At 34.1% G+C, this 22461-nt stretch overlaps 2 protein-coding genes across 2 annotated transcripts in view; both read left to right on the top strand.

Moving 5' to 3' along the window:
- LOC128546203 (multiple epidermal growth factor-like domains protein 6) overlaps nucleotides 1-18099 on the top strand; it is a 28930-nt gene extending 10831 nt beyond the window's left edge. The window contains exons 7-11 of the mRNA XM_053535505.1: nucleotides 10332-14858; nucleotides 15761-15899; nucleotides 17294-17322; nucleotides 17628-17708; nucleotides 17882-18099. Of these exons, the coding sequence (XP_053391480.1) occupies nucleotides 10332-14858; nucleotides 15761-15899; nucleotides 17294-17322; nucleotides 17628-17708; nucleotides 17882-17985 (4880 nt within the window). The 3' untranslated portion in view covers nucleotides 17986-18099. The remainder of the gene's footprint in view (nucleotides 1-10331; nucleotides 14859-15760; nucleotides 15900-17293; nucleotides 17323-17627; nucleotides 17709-17881) is intronic.
- Nucleotides 18100-18183: 84 nt separating this feature from the next.
- Nucleotides 18184-22115, top strand: LOC128554254 (uncharacterized). Its single transcript, XM_053535506.1, has one exon. The coding sequence runs from the start codon at nucleotides 18184-18186 to the stop codon at nucleotides 19387-19389; it is 1206 nt and encodes a 401-aa protein (XP_053391481.1). The 3' UTR covers nucleotides 19390-22115.
- Nucleotides 22116-22461: the final 346 nt, after the last annotated feature.

The raw sequence follows: 22461 nt of genomic DNA, 5'->3' as shown, positions 1-22461 counted from the left end.
AAAAGAGTAAAATAATGTCGTTGGCCAGAGATCTTTCTTAAAATAAAGAAAATATTCATTATCATGCTGATTCTGACATATCAGCTCCGTCGGGTGATGAGACCGATGATGAAATTCCATTATCAGAGAAATATTAAGTTTTAGAAGGCTGAAATATTCGTACATTTATATCGCATACCGTACAAATGGATAAAAATAACACACCAAAACATGTTTCATAAAACACAACTAAAATGTATGTAAATAAATGCATGTTTGTAAATTTAATGATTATTCAACCATGGATGTAAATGTTACGTTTCACACAACATTTGTGTACATATTTAGAAACAGATTATACATCAAAATTAACCATCGATATTCACACAAAAACAGGTGTAAATTTCAAGTAATACTGATTTAAATATTATGTGTAAATAACGTATCTATCAATTGGAATATAATGTGTTTACGTGTGAAAAAGGTAAGAAAATCAGAAAAGTTCAAATATTTATCAAACGCATTTAATTTAGGTGTGCTTAAGGTTCATGTAAAGTGTTTGAGACTGCCCCTCGGGTGAATTTTCGTTTCATGTTTTGAGACCTCATAGGTCTTTGTTTTTCATACACTGTATACCAAACTGTTCAGAAAGAGCAGAAGTGTCATTCAAGAGAGGTTGTTTTGTTTGGTACAATAACATTTCTCTTATATCGCATGTACTTGCTTGTCCACATTCTGTTTTGTAAAAAATATCAAACTTCTTTTTCAAAACTATTTTGACATTAGGTCTATGCTTACTGCGTGTCTAACCTATTTCTCCAGGTACTCCCAGTGTTAAATTTGCTACAACACATCTACATTTCAAAATGTTGCTAAAATTGCAAAACGAAAGTGAATGTAGAGCTGTCAAAATGACAAAATACTCCTATATTTCAGAAAATATGTAAGTTAACCGTATTTCAATACTGGGAGTACCTAGATAAATATGTTAGAGACATACACAAAACATATTAAAAGAAAAAATACTTTTGAAAAAGAAGTTTGATATTTTCTACAAAATAGAACTGTGACGATCGAAGTACATGTAATTTTTGACAAAATATTCAAAGAAGCTTACCTTTGTATAATGTATTCCCTACTTCCTCTGAACAATTCAGTGCATTTATAATAAATATTTACGGTCTTTGATCAGAAGAATAAATTTCCAAAATCAAAATTCACCTGAGGGGGAGGTCTCCAAACACTTTACATGAACCTTATATTGTGAATATTTCCAAGTGTAATTATTATTCTATTTTGATATAAGTCACGGACGAAATATGATAAAAAATATTTGTTTAAACTTCGAAGATTTTGTTAGTTTATTTTAACTTACACAAAAGTTAATAATGTTTCCCTGCATTATTTCAATTGACCGCATGCGAGTGTGATTATGATAAGATCATAAAATATCTTTGGCGTCAGGTGGCAACAATTTTTATCTCGCCGCAGCAGGTATGTTACACTATCGGATTAGGATCTATATCTGCATGCTATAAAATGTGTATTTGTGAGATTCAAGTCATTTGGATAAAACCTGTACAAAACTTTGATCAACCTAATTTAATTTTATCAGATCTCATTCTGCCAGTTATTAGCAAAGTTCAATATGTGTTTTATGTATATAAATATTCTCTCCACCATTCTCCGTTTTGTTTTGCATTTTAATGGTTACAATTCGTTCGCCGCAACACGTCATGTGGCCTTTCAAACGAATTTAAATCCTAAATGATAGTTGAAGTAGTTGTACTGAACGCTCAAATGCAGAAATATACATGTATATAAATGTCGTAAGTGCTTGATAATTCTATATAAATTAGATTTGTTAGATCTCTCAAAAGCACAAAAAGCAAAAACGCGGATTCAGTTTACACTTTAAAACATCGCTGACGCCATCCAGCACTGACTTAACACATGGTTTACTTACAGTTTGCTACACAACGGTATGAATTATTATCTGATACATATAAAAAAATGTGTGAAATTGTCGTCTAACTTTAACAAGAAAAATGAGAAAAGAATCAAACTAGAGAAGTTCATCAATGAGGCCCCTTTTAACATTCTGAGACGTAACAGGGTGCTATCATGCAAAGTGATATTTTTGTTTTGTTGCATTGAAATACAGAATGTATCAAATTAATTAAAAAAATATTCGTGAAATCTTTTAGTTCATAGTCGGTTTCACATATTTTTTACGGGAACGCCCTTAAAGTTTGTCATTCAGCAGATATTGTCATCAACTAGCTCTTATTCACTAATATCGTTGCTCCATGGGACACCATCCGTATAATCAGAAGTACTACGTTTACGATATTATCGCCCTTACGCAAAGGAAACGGTCCACACAATTTTATTCTCAAAACAAGCATTAAGTTAAGTGCTTACTCCCTGCACGTGGAATTTCCTATGTATATTACAGAGATTCTGTCAACATATTGGCACTGTAGGATTGTTTATTCACTTTTCATTCTTAAATTACGAAATTCGACATTTTCAATGATAAACATGTAGTTTTACATAGTATATGATAAGTTACGCTGATGTACATGTATCGTGTGTGTTCACGAGTAATGGAACATCTTCTGTTAAACCGCGACATGATTTTGTGACGCAAATGATTCTTTTAATTGAAGTAAAGAAAAGTAGATAAAACATTAAGAGATAAAAAAATGTTTTATTGGAGGACAGAATCACCCGCATTTCTAGATTGCACTAAACAACTTGAGACATTTATGGTAGGAACAACTTGAGCAATTTATGGTAGTAGACCCGTAATGACAACAGGCAAGATATATGTGTTATTTCGGCAATTTCCGGTGTGTACGACAAGTAATGCATATTATTTCGGCAATTTCCGGTTTTTACGGAAGTTATGTGCACGTTAATCTATATTTACGCCCTAAGATTGCCGACATACCTAACACGGATATGGCCGAGTGTCATTACAGATCTACTACTTTACTTTATAATCAAATGCTTGAAGCAAGATCGGACGCAGCGGTCCATCAGTAACACTGCCTGACTACCATGTATCAGGCGTCTTGAGCTCCTCCAATTAAAAATTTAAAGCATTGGGATGAGAGTCTCATGTATTGATGCTTTACACCTGACTCGCTTAAGAAACAGGAAGCTTCTGGAATGGAGCGTCTTCTGTGTCTTAAGCTATCTTCGAAATGTCCTACCATTACAGACCGACAGTCTTCTACAGGAGTCGAACATATCGGTTACCGGTGAATTCAAAAATAAGTTTGTTTGAAGCAATGCGTCAAGACCATGCTAAACAAGTCAAACTAATATTGTAAATGACATGATATTTATTTAAACAGCAACAACAACAAACTGCTAACTCGTACAAACACAATTTCTAATAAAAACAAAACATTAATCTGAAACATATTACGAAAAAAGCGTATAATCTCTACATAAAAGCTTATAAAGAAGGAAATGTATCAATGCATCAGAAAGCCGTTGAAAAATACCTAATCTAATAAGCTATGAAATAGGTAATCATACGTATTATAGATTGGTTCTTAAGCGTTTTCATTACACAGATAAAATAATTTGAAATTAGTGTACACGTGCTTCCATAACTGCTTATTTATATTAGTTCAAAGCCCTGTTGCGTTGGCCAACACGTCGTATCGAGGACCAAATTTTCAAAATTTGATAACTGCATAAAATTTTAATTACACGGCTTAAAACGTAACAACTATTCTGTTTTATAACTTATTTAGAATGCAGTCTTTCTCTGTTCGGAATTCAGAGCGTTCGCATTCTCTCTGGCGTGGGCAACAATATGGAGGGTTATATTTTATGGTCAGCAACCTCTGTTTTTAACGGGTAACGTTTTGTGCACGACCCAAGAGACCCAAAGAATTGTAATATCCATTTTAAAATTCGGTTTACCACCTTCAGTTATGTCTTCTAGACGAACAACAAACAATTCCAACGTGTCCCTTAAATTTCACAATATGTCCGATCTGTAGATCGCTTCTGAGGTGTGTTTCTTTTTTGCCAACGTAAAATGAACTTTTATGCTTGTTTCTTTTGCCTATTTTATTGTTCTGTGTGGTACGATTATCCCTGTCGTTGTCTTCTTGCACTATCGTATCAAATCATAGGTGATCAGAACTATTTGAGAACGGTTTCCATGTTTTCTCACCATTCCATGCTCTAACGCGCTTAAGAACAATGTCTGGCGGAAATGTCTTCAACTGCCTGAAATCGATCAATTTCACATTTCTGATATTTTCATTCACGTTAAGTTCGAAAGAAATTACCTCCCTAGTGTCGAAAACATTAAAACCTTTCAAGTCTAGTGTACACAGGTTATCGTACTTTCAGTGATCCAGCACTTTCAACAAGTTTTTCAGTAACAGTTGCAAAATGTGGTACTTGGATGATATCATGGTCCCCGATGTGATCTATGACAAATGTTTGATGTGACTATGCTTTAATTACGATTTGAGTTGAGGGTAATTAATCCTTAGGAGCAGTAAAGCAATTGGCGTTGTTTGACCCAAGACTATATTTCTTTCTGTCAACTAATTCATGTAGCTAAGTAAATTCATAAAAAGCTTATATTTATATAAGAAAATGTGAATTCGTGAAATCTATAAAGTAAGATCATTGCCGTACACTTGAATTGCCATTTATTATTATATTTTACTGTAGGTAGTAACAAGAAGTCTTTGAGACTGCACACACAGCTGCCATTGAGAAAGCGATAATGGAACTGCGTCCGATAATCAATATGGCAACGGAAACGTCCCGCGTTTTGACGTCGTCGTTAGACTTCCTGGAAAAAGTTTTATGACAGATTTTTAGACTTAGATGACATATAAGATAAAAAAAAAAAAACAACAACATTTTCCTTGACACATATCAGCATGTGTTGAATATATGAAATGTGAATACATAGAATAATGGTGGGTAAATAATACAAAAGATCATTTAATTGTTGTTGTGTGCTTTTGTAGGTTTCATAATGGCCATAAGTGCACGTTAGACATATATTAGCCTCTTATTAATCTGAAGAAGCAAGTTTCCTGTCCCTTTCTATATAGTACGAAAGCCAAAAAGGGACCTCTTATTATCTTACTTCCAACTTCTTACTTTTTAGTTCTTTCTTCTAATTTCTTACATTTTGACGTCATACGGATCGGACGTATTTTGCCCCATTCTGCCTATTTATCTGTGATTAGTCCATATTACTTTTATCTATTTCCCAAATAAAAACAGCCAATCAGGGGAATAAGATTTCATGACCACAAATGTAAATTGTTCCAAATAAGAAGAATCGTTTGTACAAGATTCTTTATCTTATGCTATTTATTATTAACGTTTGCCTATGTAAAACGTACCTACTATAATTATTATGAAACACACCAGTCTGGTAAATGTCAAAGCAAGAATACACATGTTGAAACCATATGTTTCTTTAATTGATTATTTAATCAATAGAACAAAAGAATATGGCTAATTTGCTGGAAAAGGCAAGGTCAAGCACGAAAACCTTCCTTGAACCTTGTTTGATCCGCCAAATCCGAAACCGGATTCTCCGTTCATCGCATTTTTGTTTTATAAGATGGAAATATAAACTATGCATAATACTTAATATATGGAAGAGTCATAGTAGTATGTTTTAAATAGTTTAAAAATGTCAATTTCATGGTCAGAAATGTATTTTTTCTTGTGTAAAAATTCTGACCCATGACAAAATAAGAAATACCTTTTTTTCGATGTGTATAGAACTTTATATGGAATGTTTCTTTTAAGTTTACTAAGAACTCCTGAAAGTTTCATAATATTAGAAATGTAAAATCGTTTGGTCGGCTGATACAAAACTAATCCTATCAATCCTTAGCAGAGCAGATGAAGGGATACTAAGATACTACATCAAGAAACACATGAAAATGAAACAAAACTAATATCTGCTTTTGGTTGAGTGGGGTTGTTGATAGAATACAAATGGACGGACAAAAAGTTGTAAGAACAGCATTTCTATATCCTTTCCATTTCATAGAGTATGGGTAAAAATATATTCAAGAGTGACTTAAGAAACAGAACTTGAAATTTAATTTGTATAAAAGATGTCCAAGTTTATCAAGGGAGATCAGTTTATAAAATGACATCAAAATTTTATGAAGCTTATTTCATACTCATAAAATTATGATGGCAAATACAAGTGTAAAGTTTCATTGACTTATGATATGTAGATGCTGAGATACTAATTCGCTAACAATCGCAAAAAGAGTTGTTTTTTAACAAATGGCTAAGTACCAAAAACGGGGTATATTTTCATCAATTTATAAAACCAATCTATAAGTATTTCATTCATTTGGTAATGAAGTGTTTTGATTTTGCTACAAGTGTTGATGCTGTACTGTCGCCTACATTCGCAAACAGAATATATTTGAAAACAAAAGAAAAAGTGGCTAAACACCAAACAGAGGATAGTTTAATCACAAAAAAGTAATAGTTAGACCTAATATGTCTTTCATTCGGCACTATCAGGAAGATGCATGTAAAAAGTTTAATCGTTAACAAGGTTGTGATGTGTAGTCTTGATGACAATAAAGAACATATTTTTTAAACAGCAGCTACTAACAAAATTTAATTGTTTTTACCTCATGTAATAATAAAAACAATATGTTATATAATCACCCGCTTTATATAAATTTACCCCGCCTCTTTAGAAAAAAAAGTCCTCTTTAAAAATGCGAAGAACTAATAATTTATTTTTCTGAATACCGTGCACGTTCCTGTGTTACGCTCCAACCAAGTGTGAAAAAATAGATTGCTATAATGGTGCGAAATATTTGCATACATTAAATAATAAATACTGTAAGTTATGTGTAAAAATTTGATCGTTATCTTTTTATACAGTACATTTTAACTTCATCAAATATGGGCATTCCATGTATATTTACAATAATTTAGATGACCTTAGCACTGTGAAAATTGCTATCATAAGGCTTTTGAAACAGTGTACAGTAACCATTGAATTCATATTTTCAATAGTAGCTAAGCACATGCAACTCCATAGCATGAATCTTAATCAAATTAATATGCGAGTGCTCTCCTATAAATTAAGTTACAGATACATACAGTATTGCAATTATCGTTATTTATCGTTTCTAAAAACATTTTGAAAAATGAGGACATGTTGTGGATCCAATATTCATGGTTATACGGCTTTTACCTATACATGAGTTTAGGGGTACTTCGCATGTTTCGTGACTCTTGATACAGTACTTTGTTTTTCTACAGCTGATGAAAAACATAGGTCAATATAACTGCATATGTTAACTTTATATTCAAATGTCCATATTTATATGTAAATGCCCCTGTTTATATGTAAATGCCCATATTTATATGTAAATGTCCCTATTTATATGTAAATACCCCTATTTATATGTAAATGCCCATATTTATATGTAAATGCCCCTATTTATATTCAAATGCCAATATATTTATATGTAAATGACCCTATTTATATGTAATGTACTAAATGATGGATGTATCATTGAAATGTTTAGTACTTTTTGTGTGCAAAGCAATAACACATGATAGGTTAACACTTTCAGTCCGATTAAACATCCATTTGAAAAATAACTTCTTTTGACACAAGTGAAAATGTGCAAATACAAATTATCTTTCGACAATGTAAGGAAGTTGGAGAAACACGACAAAATACGTAACATGGATATAAATCAAATTGAAAATAAAGACACCGCCTTGGAACTGGGATTCAAAGCGTTTTTGTCTCAACCTCACACAATTTTAAATTTGTTACCCGAGAGAGTAGAAACAAATCCTGTCTTTGATAAGCTCTGACATGCGACAAACTACTATATTGTTTAAGGTATTGGACCCCTAATAGTAATGTTTATAAAATGGCATTTGCTTGGTATATTCTTAAAGTTGGCCATGTTTCGCACTGTGTTGCAATTTTTAAACAACTTTTACCGTGCCATTTTTTTTTATAAATTTTGTATACTTTATAGTATTTCCTCAAACTCAGGTATAGACAACTTTCAAATTGACGGCCACTATCCGAAACGTTTGCAGAGAATTCGTTATACAATTAAATTTGATAACAGAAACATCAAACTATATTGGTAAACAAATATAAAAAATAAAACTGTCAAAATCATTCTTTCTAGGGTGCCTCAAATAAACGGATTTAATGAGACAGAATTCTAACTACAACATTGAAAAATTAAGGTCGAATCCTGCGGGTCTGTTTTGAATTTTGCTCACTTCGTTAAAAATAAACTTGGGACAGAAATAAAAGCTATCACATTTCTTTCATAATATGTAATCAAAATAGAGAACTTTTACCGCATGTAACTCAGTATTTTTAAAGATATCTTATTCTACCTCTTCTGTTTCAGAGGTAAATTCATTTTGAAGAACAAGAAATAGCTTATCATATGAGATTTTTTCCACTTTTGTACAATAAATCAAAAATTAGTCTTGAAAAAGGTAAAAACTTACTAGTAATAAAGGTAAATAAGGAAAGAGAATTTGGTCCCAGTAGGGCTTGAAGATACGCACCCTGAAAATTGCAGTCAAAGTAGGTTTATGGTAGAAATTAAATACTCTTCAGAATGGAGGTACTCTATTACGGGTCTTATACCTTAATATACGGATATTTAGATAGGGTTTAGGTGAAGGTATTAGTATACCATTGTACCCAGTTGTACATCTGACGTCAGAGAATCACGATACCAGAGATTCTTAGATTCTAACAGAATCAGCAGGTTTGTTTATTTCAGTCTGTTCATCGGTAAAACGGAACACTATTATGTGGTACAATTACATGAGCTAAATTATCCCAAATATAATAATTATAATTATCATTATGGCATACAATTACATGTACGACCCATAGATAACAATGTGATCATATTACTGACAAAATATCCATATGTATGGACCTTCAACCGTTTAATTGCATGGAAAATTTAATTTTTATTCCTTTCAGGTTATAACTTTAAGGCAATATATATATATATATATATATATATATATATATAACGAATAAAAAAGAACCCGGAACGGGAACAAAATATAGTCAAATTATAAAATGACTTCACACGCTCGCTTAGTTTTTCTTAAATTTTATACACACTGATGAGCCATTCACGGCGAAACTAGTTTGTGACTTTTATATTAAAATTTAAGGAAAACTAAGCGAGCGTGTGAAGTCATTTTATAATTTTACGATATATATATATATATATATATATATATATAATCCTAGTCAGGTGAAACCGATTTATGTGCAAATATTAGCATAAGGCACAATACGTAAAATTTTATTACAGATTTTAAACACTTGTCAGCTCACTTTTTAAACTTCCGCATTCAACATAACCGATGTAGACACATTTGAAATTAAAAATCTTGGTAGGATGCATATGTTTACATGCGTTGAATTTTCCAGTCTTTGTCTATGTTTCATTTGATATAAATTTCTTTTCCATTTTGATTTAATAGATATTTGTTAAAGTAGAACTGCCTTTATATCTAGATCCATTATTGAATAGAATATGAAAATACATATTTCTTGTCAACATGAAGACAAAAGCAATGTCATGATCATTTGCTATATCAATAAACAAATTATAACTTGCAACAAATTCAAAAAGACCCATATAAAAAATGATATACGCGTCTTCACTTAGATATCATAAGCAGTTTTTATTGACCATTGCAGCGTGCGATAACTACATCAATCGACATGATGGAATGGCTGCCATTTCTATTATTACTATTACATTTTTGTAGCAAAGGTAAGATAATTTATAATTTATTCTATTTTTCAACAAATACTAGTAGATCCAGGAGAATAATGATATTTGCGCACACATGCCGTCAAAGACCGGAGTATTCAATATATATATCAAGCTATCAGTGAAATATAAGAAATATCGAATCGAAAATAATTACAAAGACTCCCGTTTTTCGCCACTATTTAGCCTGTTTAAGGAAATTATTTTGTGTTGATGTAGAATTGAAATATCGCCCACCATCAAATTCACAATACATGTAATAGTTTTGTGAGTTGTTTGATTCATTACGCTGGATCTCAAGTTTGAAAATATACAAACTCATTCTTTTGTAGCACTTTACGCAAGTCAGAGGGAGCAAGTTATCCAAAATTAAACCACTCTGATATTGTGCGTTTATTAGGATAGAGTGTCGTAACATGCCATGAACCCTTTAAATCATTAAAAATTTAAACAAAATTGATTAGTTGTATTATTTATAAATGTTACACTTTCACATTTGATAAATTTCAGGTGTTGCATTCAATGAATGTCAGAGATGTGTATGTTGTAAAGGTGGATCTACTACTTGTCGGTATTACAACTCGTTAAGTGATTACTGTCTAGATGGCTGTATTGATGGGTATTTTGGCGAACGTTGCGTACACGCTTGTTATAACTTTTGCCAATCGTGTACATCGTATACCAACTGCACCGCCTGCCAATCTGGAAAATATGGATCAATGTGTCAACATGATTGTGGACTTGGTTGTCAAAACCATCAATGTGACATTAATAGTGGTAGTTGCACATGTTTATCAAATTTTCAAGGTAATACATGTGATCAATGTGTAAACGGTAAATACGGTGATAGATGTGACACAAACTGTTCCGCAGGTTGCATGAATAATTCATGTGACATAAATGGTAACTGTTATAGTTGCAAGACCGGGTTTACTGGATACAGGTGCACTCAGTGTGTGTATGGTAAATATGGAGCTGATTGTAACATTACATGTCCATCTGGTTGCCGCAATGGCACTTGCGAAGTAAATGGAGATTGTTATAGCTGCAAGAACGGGTTCACCGGATACAGGTGCACTCAGTGTGTGTATGGTAAATATGGAACTGAATGTAACAAAACATGTCCATCTGGTTGCAGCAATGGCATTTGCAAAATAAATGGAGATTGTTATAGTTGCAAGACGGGGTTTACTGGGAACAGGTGTACTCAGTGTGTGTATGGTAAATATGGAACTGATTGTAACATTACCTGTCCATCTGGTTGCAGCAATGGCACTTGCAAAGTAAATGGAGATTGTTATGGTTGTAGGCCCGGGTTTACTGGAAATAGATGTTCTCAGTGTGTGTATGGTAAATATGGAACTAATTGTAACATTACATGTCCATTTGGTTGCAGCAATGGCACTTGCGAAGTATATGGAGATTGTTATGGTTGTAGGCCCGGGTTAACTGGAAATAGATGTTCTCAGTGTGTGTATGGTAAATATGGAGCTTATTGTAACATTACATGTCCATCTGATTGCAGCAATGGCACTTGCAAAGTAAATGGAGATTGTTATGGTTGTAGGCCCGGGTTTACTGGAAATAGATGTTCTCAGTGTGTGTATGGTAAATATGGAACTAATTGTAACATAACATGTCCATCTGGTTGCAGCAATGGCACTTGCAAAGAAAATGGAGATTGTTACAGTTGTAGGTTCGGGTTTACTGGAAAAAGATGTTCTCAGTGTGTGTATGGTAAATATGGAGCTGATTGTAACATTACATGTCCATCTGATTGCAGCAATGGCACTTGCAAAGTAAATGGAGATTGCTATGGTTGTAGGCCCGGGTTTACTGGAAATAGATGTTCTCAGTGTTTGTATGGTAAATATGGAACTAATTGTAACATTACATGTCCATCTGGTTGCAGCAATGGCACTTGCAAAGAAAATGGAGATTGTTACAGTTGCAGGTTCCGGTTTACTGGAAATAGATGTTCTCAGTGTGTGTATAGTAAATATGGAACTAATTGTAACATTACATGTCCATCTGGTTGCAGCAATGGCACTTGCAAAGTAAATGGAGATTGTTACAGTTGTAGGCCCGGGTTTACTGGAAATAGATGTTCTCAGTGTGTGTATGGTAAATATGGAGCTTATTGTAACATTACCTGTCCATCTGATTGCAGCAATGGCACTTGCAAAGTAAATGGAGATTGTTATGGTTGTAGGCCCGGGTTTACTGGAAATAGATGTTCTCAGTGTGTGTATGGTAAATATGGAACTAATTGTAACATTACATGTCCATCTGGTTGCAGCAATGGCACTTGCAAAGAAAATGGAGATTGTTACAGTTGTAGGTTCGGGTTTACTGGAAAAAGATGTTCTCAGTGTGTGTATGGTAAATATGGAGCTGATTGTAACACTACTTGTCCATCTGATTGCAGCAATGGCACTTGCAAAGTAAATGGAGATTGTTACAGTTGTAGGCCCGGGTTTACTGGAAATAGATGTTCTCAGTGTGTATATGGTAAATATGGAACTGAATGTAACAAAACATGTCCATCTGGTTGCAGCAATGGAACTTGCAAAATAAATGGAGATTGTTTTAGTTGCAAGACGGGGTTTACTGGGAACAGGTGTACTAATTGTGTGTATGGTAAATATGGAACTGATTGTAAAAAAACATGTCCATCTGGTTGCAGCAATGGCACTTGCAAAGTAAAGGGAGAGTGTTATAGCTGCAATAACGGGTTCACTGGATACAGGTGCACTCAGTGTGTGTATGGTAAATATGGAACTGAATGTAACAAAACATGTCCATCTGGTTGCAGCAATGGAACTTGCAAAATAAATGGAGATTGTTATAGTTGCAAGACGGGGTTTACTGGGAACAGGTGTACTAATTGTGTGTATGGTAAATATGGAACTGATTGTAACATTACATGTTCATCTGGTTGTGGCAATGGCACTTGCAAAGAAAATGGAGATTGTTATAGCTGCAAGAACGGGTTTACAGGATACAGGTGCACTCAGTGTGTGTATGGTAAATATGGAACTGAATGTAACAAAACATGTCCATCTGGTTGTAGCAATGGCACTTGCAAAATAAATGGAGATTGTTATATTTGCAAAACGGGGTTTACTGGGAACAGGTGCACTCAGTGTGTGTATGGTAAATATGGAACTAATTGTAATATTACATGTCCATCTGGTTGCAGCAATGGCACTTGCAAAGTAAATGGAGATTGTTATGGTTGTAGGCCCGGGTTTACTGGAAATAGATGTACTCAGTGTGTGTATGGTAAATATGGAACTAATTGTAACATTACATGTCCATCTGGTTGCAGCAATGGCACTTGCAAAGAAAATGGAGATTGTTACAGTTGTAGGCCCGGGTTTACTGGAAATAGATGTTCTCAGTGTGTGTATGGTAAATATGGAACTTATTGTAACATTACATGTCCATCTGGTTGCAGCAATGGCACTTGCGAAGTAAATGGAGATTGTTATAGCTGCAAGAACGGGTTCACTGGATACAGGTGCACTCAGTGTGTGTATGGTAAATATGGAACTGAATGTAACAAAACATGTCCATCTGGTTGCAGGAATGGCATTTGCAAAATAAATGGGGATTGTTATAGTTGCAAGACGGGGTTTACTGGGAACAGGTGTACTCAGTGTGTGTATGGTAAATATGGAACTGATTGTAACATTACATGTCCATCTGGTTGCAGCAATGGCACTTGCAAAGTAAATGGAGAGTGTTATAGCTGCAAGAACGGGTTCACTGGATACAGGTGCACTCAGTGTGTGTATGGTAAATATGGAGCTGATTGTAACATTACATGTCCATCTGATTGCAGCAATGGCACTTGCAAAGTAAATGGAGATTGTTACAGTTGTAGGCCCGGGTTTACTGGAAATAGATGTACTCAGTGTGTGTATGGTAAATATGGAACTAATTGTAACATTACATGTCCATCTGGTTGCCGCAATGGCACTTGCGAAGTAAATGGAGATTGTTATAGCTGCAAGAACGGGTTCACTGGATACAGGTGCACTCAGTGTGTGTATGGTAAATATGGAACTGATTGTAGCATCACATGTCCATCTGATTGCAACAATGGCACTTGCAAAGTAAATGGAGATTGTTATGGTTGTAGGCCCGGGATTACTGGAAATAGATGTACTCAGTGTGTGTATGGTAAATATGGAACTAATTGTAACATTACATGTCCATCTGGTTGCAGCAATGGCACTTGCAAAGTAAATGGAGATTGTAATAGTTGTAGGCAATGGTTTACTGGAAACTGGTGTGCTCAGTGTGTGTATGGTAAATATGGAACTAATTGTAACATTACATGTCCATCTGGTTGCAGCAATGGCACATGCAAAGATAATGGAGATTGTTATAGTTGTAGGTTCGGGTTTACTGGAAACAGATGTACTCAGTGTGTATATGGTAAATATGGAACTGATTGTAACATTACATGCCCATCTGGGTGCAGCAATGGCACTTGCAAAGATAATGGACATTGTTATAGTTGTAGGCCCGGGTTTACTGGACTCAGATGTACTCAGTGTGTGTATGGTAAATATGGAACTGATTGTATCATTCCATGCCCATCAGGTTGCAATGGCACTTGTAAAGATAATGGAGATTGTCATAATTGCAAAACCGGATTCACTAGAAGTAAATGTGATGAATGTGTCAGCGGTAAGTATGGAATCAAATGTGAATATGGTTGTCCAAAAACCTGTGCGCTGGCAACTTGTAATAGCACAACAGGGGTGTGTAATTATGGCTGTAGAATCAACTATTACGGTGAGCAGTGTAACATGACATGTGCGACGACATGCTTACCAGATGACGATGGTAGAAGGTGTTTTCATACGAATGGAAGTTGCGTAAAAGACTGTCAAAACGGATACCATGGTGATATGTGTCAAGACCATTGCAGTGAAAACTGCATTAATATTATCTGTATAAGAGCAAATGGTGCATGTAAACTTGGTTGCGTTGGAGAATTTGAAGGAAATGATTGCACGAAACGTAAATATATATTTTTCTCTCCTTCATTTCCCTATAACTTACATTTTTTCTTTGTATTTCAAGAGTAATTCGAATCATATGAACCCGTTCAAATATTTTCATTATTGAAGGGGTCCGTGCAAAAAGGTACCTATCTCCATTTAGTAAAAATGTTGGGAAAACGCGTTTTTGTAAAATTTTGGTGAAATGTGATATTTCCCAAAGTAATTGCAGCTACGGATTGTATACTATTTAAACAGTCATATAACAAAGTTTCGATTATTTTGCGCTATCTATATAATTTTTATAACAATAAATCTTGTTTTTGTCGATCATGTTTAAGTAACAATGGTTCTAAGTCCATGGAGTTATGCAACAAAGGTTCTAAGTCCATGGAATTAGGACCATTGTTGCATGTAAACCATGGTTTGCGAATCATTATTGCCTAAAATATATCTATGAAATATATTAATTTCACATACCTGATGACTTTTAAAATTACTGATACAGTCTATCTATATTTTGCTTGTGTTATTTTTATTATCCGAAACAGTCATCAAAGCCCTGAAGTCTATGATATTTACTCATTGTGGAGTAAGACCCAATGTTGCATACGTGAAATACCATTTTTTTCACTCTAAAACAGACGAATACGCTGCTGGTGGAGTTAATCAGGTGCAGAATTCTCTTCTTTATGCCACAAATGCTTTAACTCCATTTTGACCAAAAATGGAGATAGATTTTGCACGTACCCCTTCAATTGTTTCATAGTTCTTTGAAAGACAATTCTACTTCATACATTATTTGAAAATTGTTTAATGAAAGCTCGTCATTTCTGAAGTAAAAACTGATAGACATTACTTGAACTTTAAAGTCATAACATTATATAATTTATTGCCAAAAAAGAGATTAATATATTACAGCTATCTCAAGGATCAAATCAGATTCTGATAGCATGGCAGATTCTTCGAATTTTGGTGCATTCATTGGAGTTGGAGTTGGATCTGTAGCAGCTACTCTTGTCGCTGTTGGGATATTCATCATCATAAGACGATACCTAAGGTCAGAATAATTCTTGTTATTTAATACGTCAATGTTACCCTGTTACAAGTTGCTTGAATTTTCTGTTCACCATAGCAATTGCTTAGTATAAAGATATTAACTTAGCCAAAGAATATGATCTGATATTCACAGGCAGAAAGACACATCGGCCAAGGCGAAACCAATGTCAATATGAAATTCTGTCTATACGTTTCAGATCATACTATACGGCTTTTTACTCAGCAGCCGTGTTATTATGTACCACTGTTATTTATATATATTAATTCACAAATACGTGACTGTTGCTATTCTGTGCCTTACAATTCAACAACTGGTATTATTGTCTGACTTAATATCGGTTTCGTATAAAGCAAAAGAAATGTGACGAGGACTGTTATGATGGAAACAGATTATTAAAGAGGGTGTTGACATTAGCATGCATTACCAATACCGTTCACGGAAAGCCTCAATTCAACTGAGCTTACAACATTTCTTAACTTTTTACGTGTTTGTTGGCATGTGGAATTTCTACTTGTTCTACTTTAAATCATTTTACATAAAACGATCGATGATTGATGATAATGATCTCAAGTTGACTTTTCGAAAAGCATGGTAGCATTACTTATTGGTTAATATGAATGAGACTATATTAAGACCATAACCAATGTTATACATACATTTATCCGCCTCGATAGCCTAGTGATAGAGCGTCCGCTTCGAGTGCGGGAGGTCGTGGGTTCGATTCCCCGGCCGCGTAATACCAAAGACGTGAAAAATGGTACCAGTAGCTCCCTTGCTTGGCGCTCAGCATTAAAAGGGAAACTGGCCTCGTCTTTCATGACCACGTGGCGATGGATTCCATCAGGAATGAGGTGTCGAGAGTGATTAATATAAATTGTAGAACTTCCTTCACAATCGACCTAAAATAAATTAAGTACACACACATATATATATAGCTTCTCCGAGGGGGCTAGACACCTGGAAAATTATACATTAATAAGTAGTATCTCATGTATATTCTTAGCCCGCCCGCTTAGCTCAGAAGGGAGAGCGCAGATATATAGATAGCAATTACCTGTGGAGAACAGGTTTGTACAAGTACGGAATTCAGGAACGCTGGCTAGGTTTACTGCCCACCGTTTTATAACTGAAATACTGTTGAAAGAAAAAAAACTTTGTTAAACCCCAAATCGAGCAAAATTGTGCGTATTGCTTATATTCAGATTTCTTGATTGGCTGGAACTTTTTTCTTTTTACATAGTTTACAACGACAATCGCATATTTAAGAGCAGTTGATCAACATTGTTAAAGCATTGTTTTTAAAGCGGTTAAATTTGAAACATGTAGTACTACAAAGACATATTCGAATTAAATAATTTAAGACATATATCAAACTGTATATCATTTTTTTCTAGACATGGACATATAAGACAGCACAAACCAGGTATGACAATATTTTCAGTTGTCTGCGTAGATAAAGCTTTGGAATCATTTGAATTTTGTAGACTTTATTTCAGCAAATACAATTGCTGTTGTTTCTTCTCCATACTGTAGGCATAGTTATGGTGTATTATGACTTTGTTTACAAGTTAATACCTTGTTTGCAACTAACTGAAACTGTAAACATACATTGTACATGTAACTGTTGCCTTTAAATCACATCACTATGATTTAACATGTAATATTCGTTCAAGTTTCCAAGTTATTTGATATTTTTATACTCTAGTTTCCTTTGTTTGTAAATTACAGAACATGCACATGAGTTAACATATGACCTACATGATAACTTAAGAACAACTCCCGCCTTGCCAAAGTTACCGACAAATACAGGTACATGTTTATTCAATACTATTTTGTACATTTCTTACGAATGTAACATGCCTATTATGTTATGCATTCTACAAATGTAATGAAATATTCTAACTTTAATTTTAAATAAACAATATGTTAACCTTATAAATGTGGTTGATATAGCTACTATAATTATTTTTCTCATGTTTTAGATGCTGGCTATGAAAATACATCATTTCCAGTATATGAAGAGTTGAAAGAGAGTAACAGAGAATCAAGTACGTATGACAGTATTGATTGTACCAGCACCAGTTAGACAGATCACATTTTTGTTGCTCATAATAGTTGTACGTGTTGTGTACATAAGCAGAAATACCTGCATAATACCAGAAATTAGTCTCTCAAATATCATATTTTTACTCCCTGATCATGTGCATATAATAATGTTGCAACAAAATATTCCTATTTAATTAACAATGAATAATGTGTAATAAATGTTAGAACAGACAGAATTATGAATGTCGCACCAAACTCAAGAAATTGTAAAATGTTTTATTATTGTATTATTGTAAACGAACTAAATAGCACTAACACTTATACATTGAGTCCTTCTGTTGAAAATAAGTTGATTACTGATCACATCACTGAAGTTTCTAATTTAAAAGTTCGTATAGACGATCACCAAATTAAACTACCGACCATGTATTGGATTCCTAAATTGCATAAACAGCCATATAAAGCTCGCTTCATCGCTAATTCAAGCTCTTGTACAACTACAAATATTTCAAAACTATTAACATCATGTCTAACTGCTGTGAAAGCCCACGTGGAAAGATACTGCGATAAAGTATACGAGAACTCTGGTAAACACTTATTTTGGTCGATTAAAAATTCTGGTGAAATCCTGGATAAGTTGAAAATTAATAATTACAAGGTATCTACAGTCAGTACATACGATTTTTCTACTTTGTATACCACTTTACCACATAACTTAATAAATGACAAATTAACTGCCCTAATTCAAAAGACTTTTGCCAGAGAGAATGCTACATTTATTGCTTGCAATTTTGATAAAGCTTTTTTTACTAACAATATTATTAAACATTATACAATGTGGACCTGTGACGAAGTTTGTAAAGCCCTTTCCTTTTTATTGGACAACATCAGGTTTGGGAATGCAGTTTTTAGACAAGTTGTTGGTATTCCCATGGGAACAAATTGTGCACCCCTTGTCGCAGATTTGTTTTTATATTGTTATGAAAGAGACTTTATGTTGAGCCTCTCTCCAGATACGCAGGCAGATATTATAACGGCATTTAATAATACATCACGCTATCTAGATGATATTCTTAATATGGATAATCCGTTTTTTGGTCAGTTGGTGGGTACTATTTATCCTAGGGAGCTTCAGTTAATTAAAACTAACAATTCGGATACTGATGCTTCATTTTTAGATTTACATCTCTCTATTTATGACAATTTTATACATACCAAAATTTATGACAAGAGGGATGATTTTAATTTTAGTATTGTAAATTTTCCCCATTTGGATGGGGATGTACCTCAGGCTACATCTTACGGGGTATATATTTCTCAATTAATTCGGTTTGCCAGAGCGTGTAGTCATGTCAAGCATTTCAATGAACGTAATCAATATATTACAGGTAAACTTCTTCAGCAAGGCTACCGTTATTACAAATTGCGTAAATATTTTGCTTAATTTTATTATCGTAATTCTGATTTAGTTTTAAAATTCAATAGTAATTTAAAGACACTTCTGCGAGAAGGTATTTTTTAAACCCGTTTTTATGGGGATGTGGTTTACAAACTTCGTAAGATCTTGGGTCACGGTAATTTTCCAAATGTATTTGGAAAGATTATCAAACGTTTTATTAAAAGAGGTTACGACCCAACTGTTTTGAGACATACCGCATGTTTAGTGTTCAACCCGTTTACAGTTGGACACTACGCTTCCCTCTTTGATTGCGGCTGACGGAAGAGGGGGAGGACTCTATGATAAGCAGTTTTTAAATCCTACCAGGACTGAACTGTTTTGATATTTGTCTTCTGGCCTGTTTCGTCGGGCCCTTAAGGGTGTTTCTCTTGTTGCTCTGTCTTCTGAAAAGGCATTGAGTACATACGTTTTTGGTTCTTAAGGTTTGTTTTTTATATATTTATACACGAGCATTTTTGTATTTTACATGCCATGCCTTTTTGTTTCCATTACGTGTGTACGAGATTCACCTGGAGGGGATTACTTTTATTTACACTGTCCCATGTCTTTGGAACATGGTGGGGGTAAGAGTGAGGTTAGGTGCACCATAAACCGGTTTAAGCTCCCCAGTGGTGTTTTTGCCACTGACCGTTCCAAGGCGGTGCCCCACTGTGTTCCTTTGTTTGTTCGTTTCGTCTTATGTGTTGGCTTTGTGAGCGTGTGTGTTGTTCGTTTTGTCCTTATGTGTTGGCTTTGTGTGTGTGTGTGTGTGTGTGTGTGTGTGTGTATGTGTGTGTGGTGCACGCGTCTGCGTGCTGGGGGTTTCGTTTTGAGGAGGCTACGTTTTTGGTGCGTGACATTCCCTGTTTGATATTTTTCTTTGTTTTTTTTCCTGTTAATTTTATTCTTATCTTTATAACTAAGCTTGCTATGTGTGTAATCAGATGTTTTTCATTTTGCATTTTTCACGCTCTGAACAACCTTACAATCATCAAAGAAATTATGCCATTAAGTCTGTTATTATTTTGATTATTTTCCTGTCTACGTAAATATGTAATTATGTTTACTGTATTATACAAAAATGTTGTTTGCTACATATTTGTTTTTTGTGTAATTATTCTATTAGGTATTTTTTCTTAAAGTTGAACATCAACAAAACAATAATAGTCTAAGAAATTAATTAAATTAAAACGGATATTATTTGTTTTGTTTATGACTGTTTTTAATTCTTAAATTCATTTTAGGGAACCATTTTCATGATATTAAATTTCACTTCCTTCTATTGCTATTTCTCAATGACTGATGTGCATTTTGAATAAATGAAGGAATTCTAATGTTTCATTTAAACTGTGAGACCATTGTTTCATACTGTTACTATTTCATAAATAATTAAATCAAGCCTAGACGTATACAGCATTAAGGGAGGCAAGTACTTATGACATTTTCAAAAGGTTTTGTTAGGGTTAAAAATTAAAATTCTTTAATTGACTGTTAAAATCAATGAGAGCTTAAGGTACAAGCCTTCGAGTAAATATTTCTGGGCTATATGTATGGGTTTTAGTGCAGAAATCTGACATGTAAGGAAGCCATCCATCAGTCCGAAGTATGCTCGATGGTTTTATCCAGATATACGCCCATACGTATAATAATGCACGGTGGGGCACCAGAGTCTTTCGCGACAACTAAAAGCATGAGTTATAACTTAGTCTGTGTGATAGAAACCCGTCCCAAAGATAATGTAACTGTTAAAAAGTTCTTGTTCAGTTTGAATGAGGTTTCTTAACTGTGTCTCAACCGTATTAAACCTCGTAGCACCTTAACGTATTTTTTTCGCAAGCTACTCACATCGTATTGCGTGCGAATAAAACACTGTGTTCAAACTAAACACTGAATAATTGTTTTCTTAAGAGTGATTTTATATTGATATTATTTGATGTAATTACTGGACCCGTAATGACATTCGACAATTTCCGTAAGATTATATATTCCCGATTTCGACGTTCTCTGGCTATTTGTACTTATGAACTAACATAAAATAATTCGTTACGGGTCCTTTACTTAGGGAGAGTGTGTACGAATATATTTTTCAATCATGGAAAGCGTTATTTTAAACATAAATTGCCGGATTTCGTTACGAGTCCTTAACTTAAAGACAATTTGTATGGATATGTACAAAAACTTTCTGTAAAAGAATACCAAAGTTCTTGTTTTTGTAGTTTAGGATCTATATCTGTATGCTACGATAACGAGTATTTGTGATGTTGAAGCTATATGGATGAAAACATATTCTTTTCGTCTGTAAAGAGCATTGATGTACTCAATTTAAGCCATAGCCTGTTGGCGGCAAGTGATTCTGCCTTTGCGACCAGTTCAGACCAACTCAGCCTGCACATCCGTGCAGTCTGATCATGGTCTGCACTGTTCGCCATTCAATTAGTATCGTTTTGATAAGCACCTCTTTATTTTCGTTAATGGTATTGTCTGAATTGAAAGATGGACTTGTTCATTGTAGAAAGTTAGCACGCTTAGGGTTAATTATATCAAATATCATTCTGCCAGTTATAAGAAAATTTGAACAAGAGATGTTTGATCCATGGTTTATGTACATAAATATTATCTCAACCATTATCCGTTTTTGTTTTGAATTTTAATGGTTACTATTCATTCGTCGCAACACATCATGTGGTCGTTGTGAGAGTTGTAGTAGTTGTACTGTGTTCTCAAACGCAGAAATACACATGTATACAAATGTCTTAGGTGTTTTGTAATGCTGTAGCAACCAGATTTGTAAGGTCTTCTGAATATGTAGAGAGGTAATGAACTGATGAAATATACTTTAAAATACCCCTGACGCCCTTTAGCACCGACTTAACATATAGTTTACTTACAGTTTGCTACAAGGCCCACAAAAACGGTAATAACGATCGCCTGATACATATAAAAAGATTTTGTGTGTGATTGTCGTCTAACTTTGCCAAGAAAAGGGAGAAAAAATTATCGTCGAGAGAAACCAAATTAGAAAAGTGAAAACTAGAGAAGTATGTTAAGAATGTCTCTAATGAAATATCATTTACACCC

The sequence above is a fragment of the Mercenaria mercenaria genome, unplaced genomic scaffold (genome assembly GCF_021730395.1).
Source record: "Mercenaria mercenaria strain notata unplaced genomic scaffold, MADL_Memer_1 contig_4876, whole genome shotgun sequence".
Taxonomy (NCBI): domain Eukaryota; kingdom Metazoa; phylum Mollusca; class Bivalvia; order Venerida; family Veneridae; genus Mercenaria; species Mercenaria mercenaria.
Note: the sequence above shows the minus strand (reverse complement) of the source record. Positions and strands in the feature narration are given on the sequence as shown.

Bases quoted from the DNA above. Each gene is read 5' to 3' on its own strand.
- LOC128554254 (XM_053535506.1), top strand. From the start codon at position 18,184: ATGAATGTCGCACCAAACTCAAGAAATTGTAAAATGTTTTATTATTGT.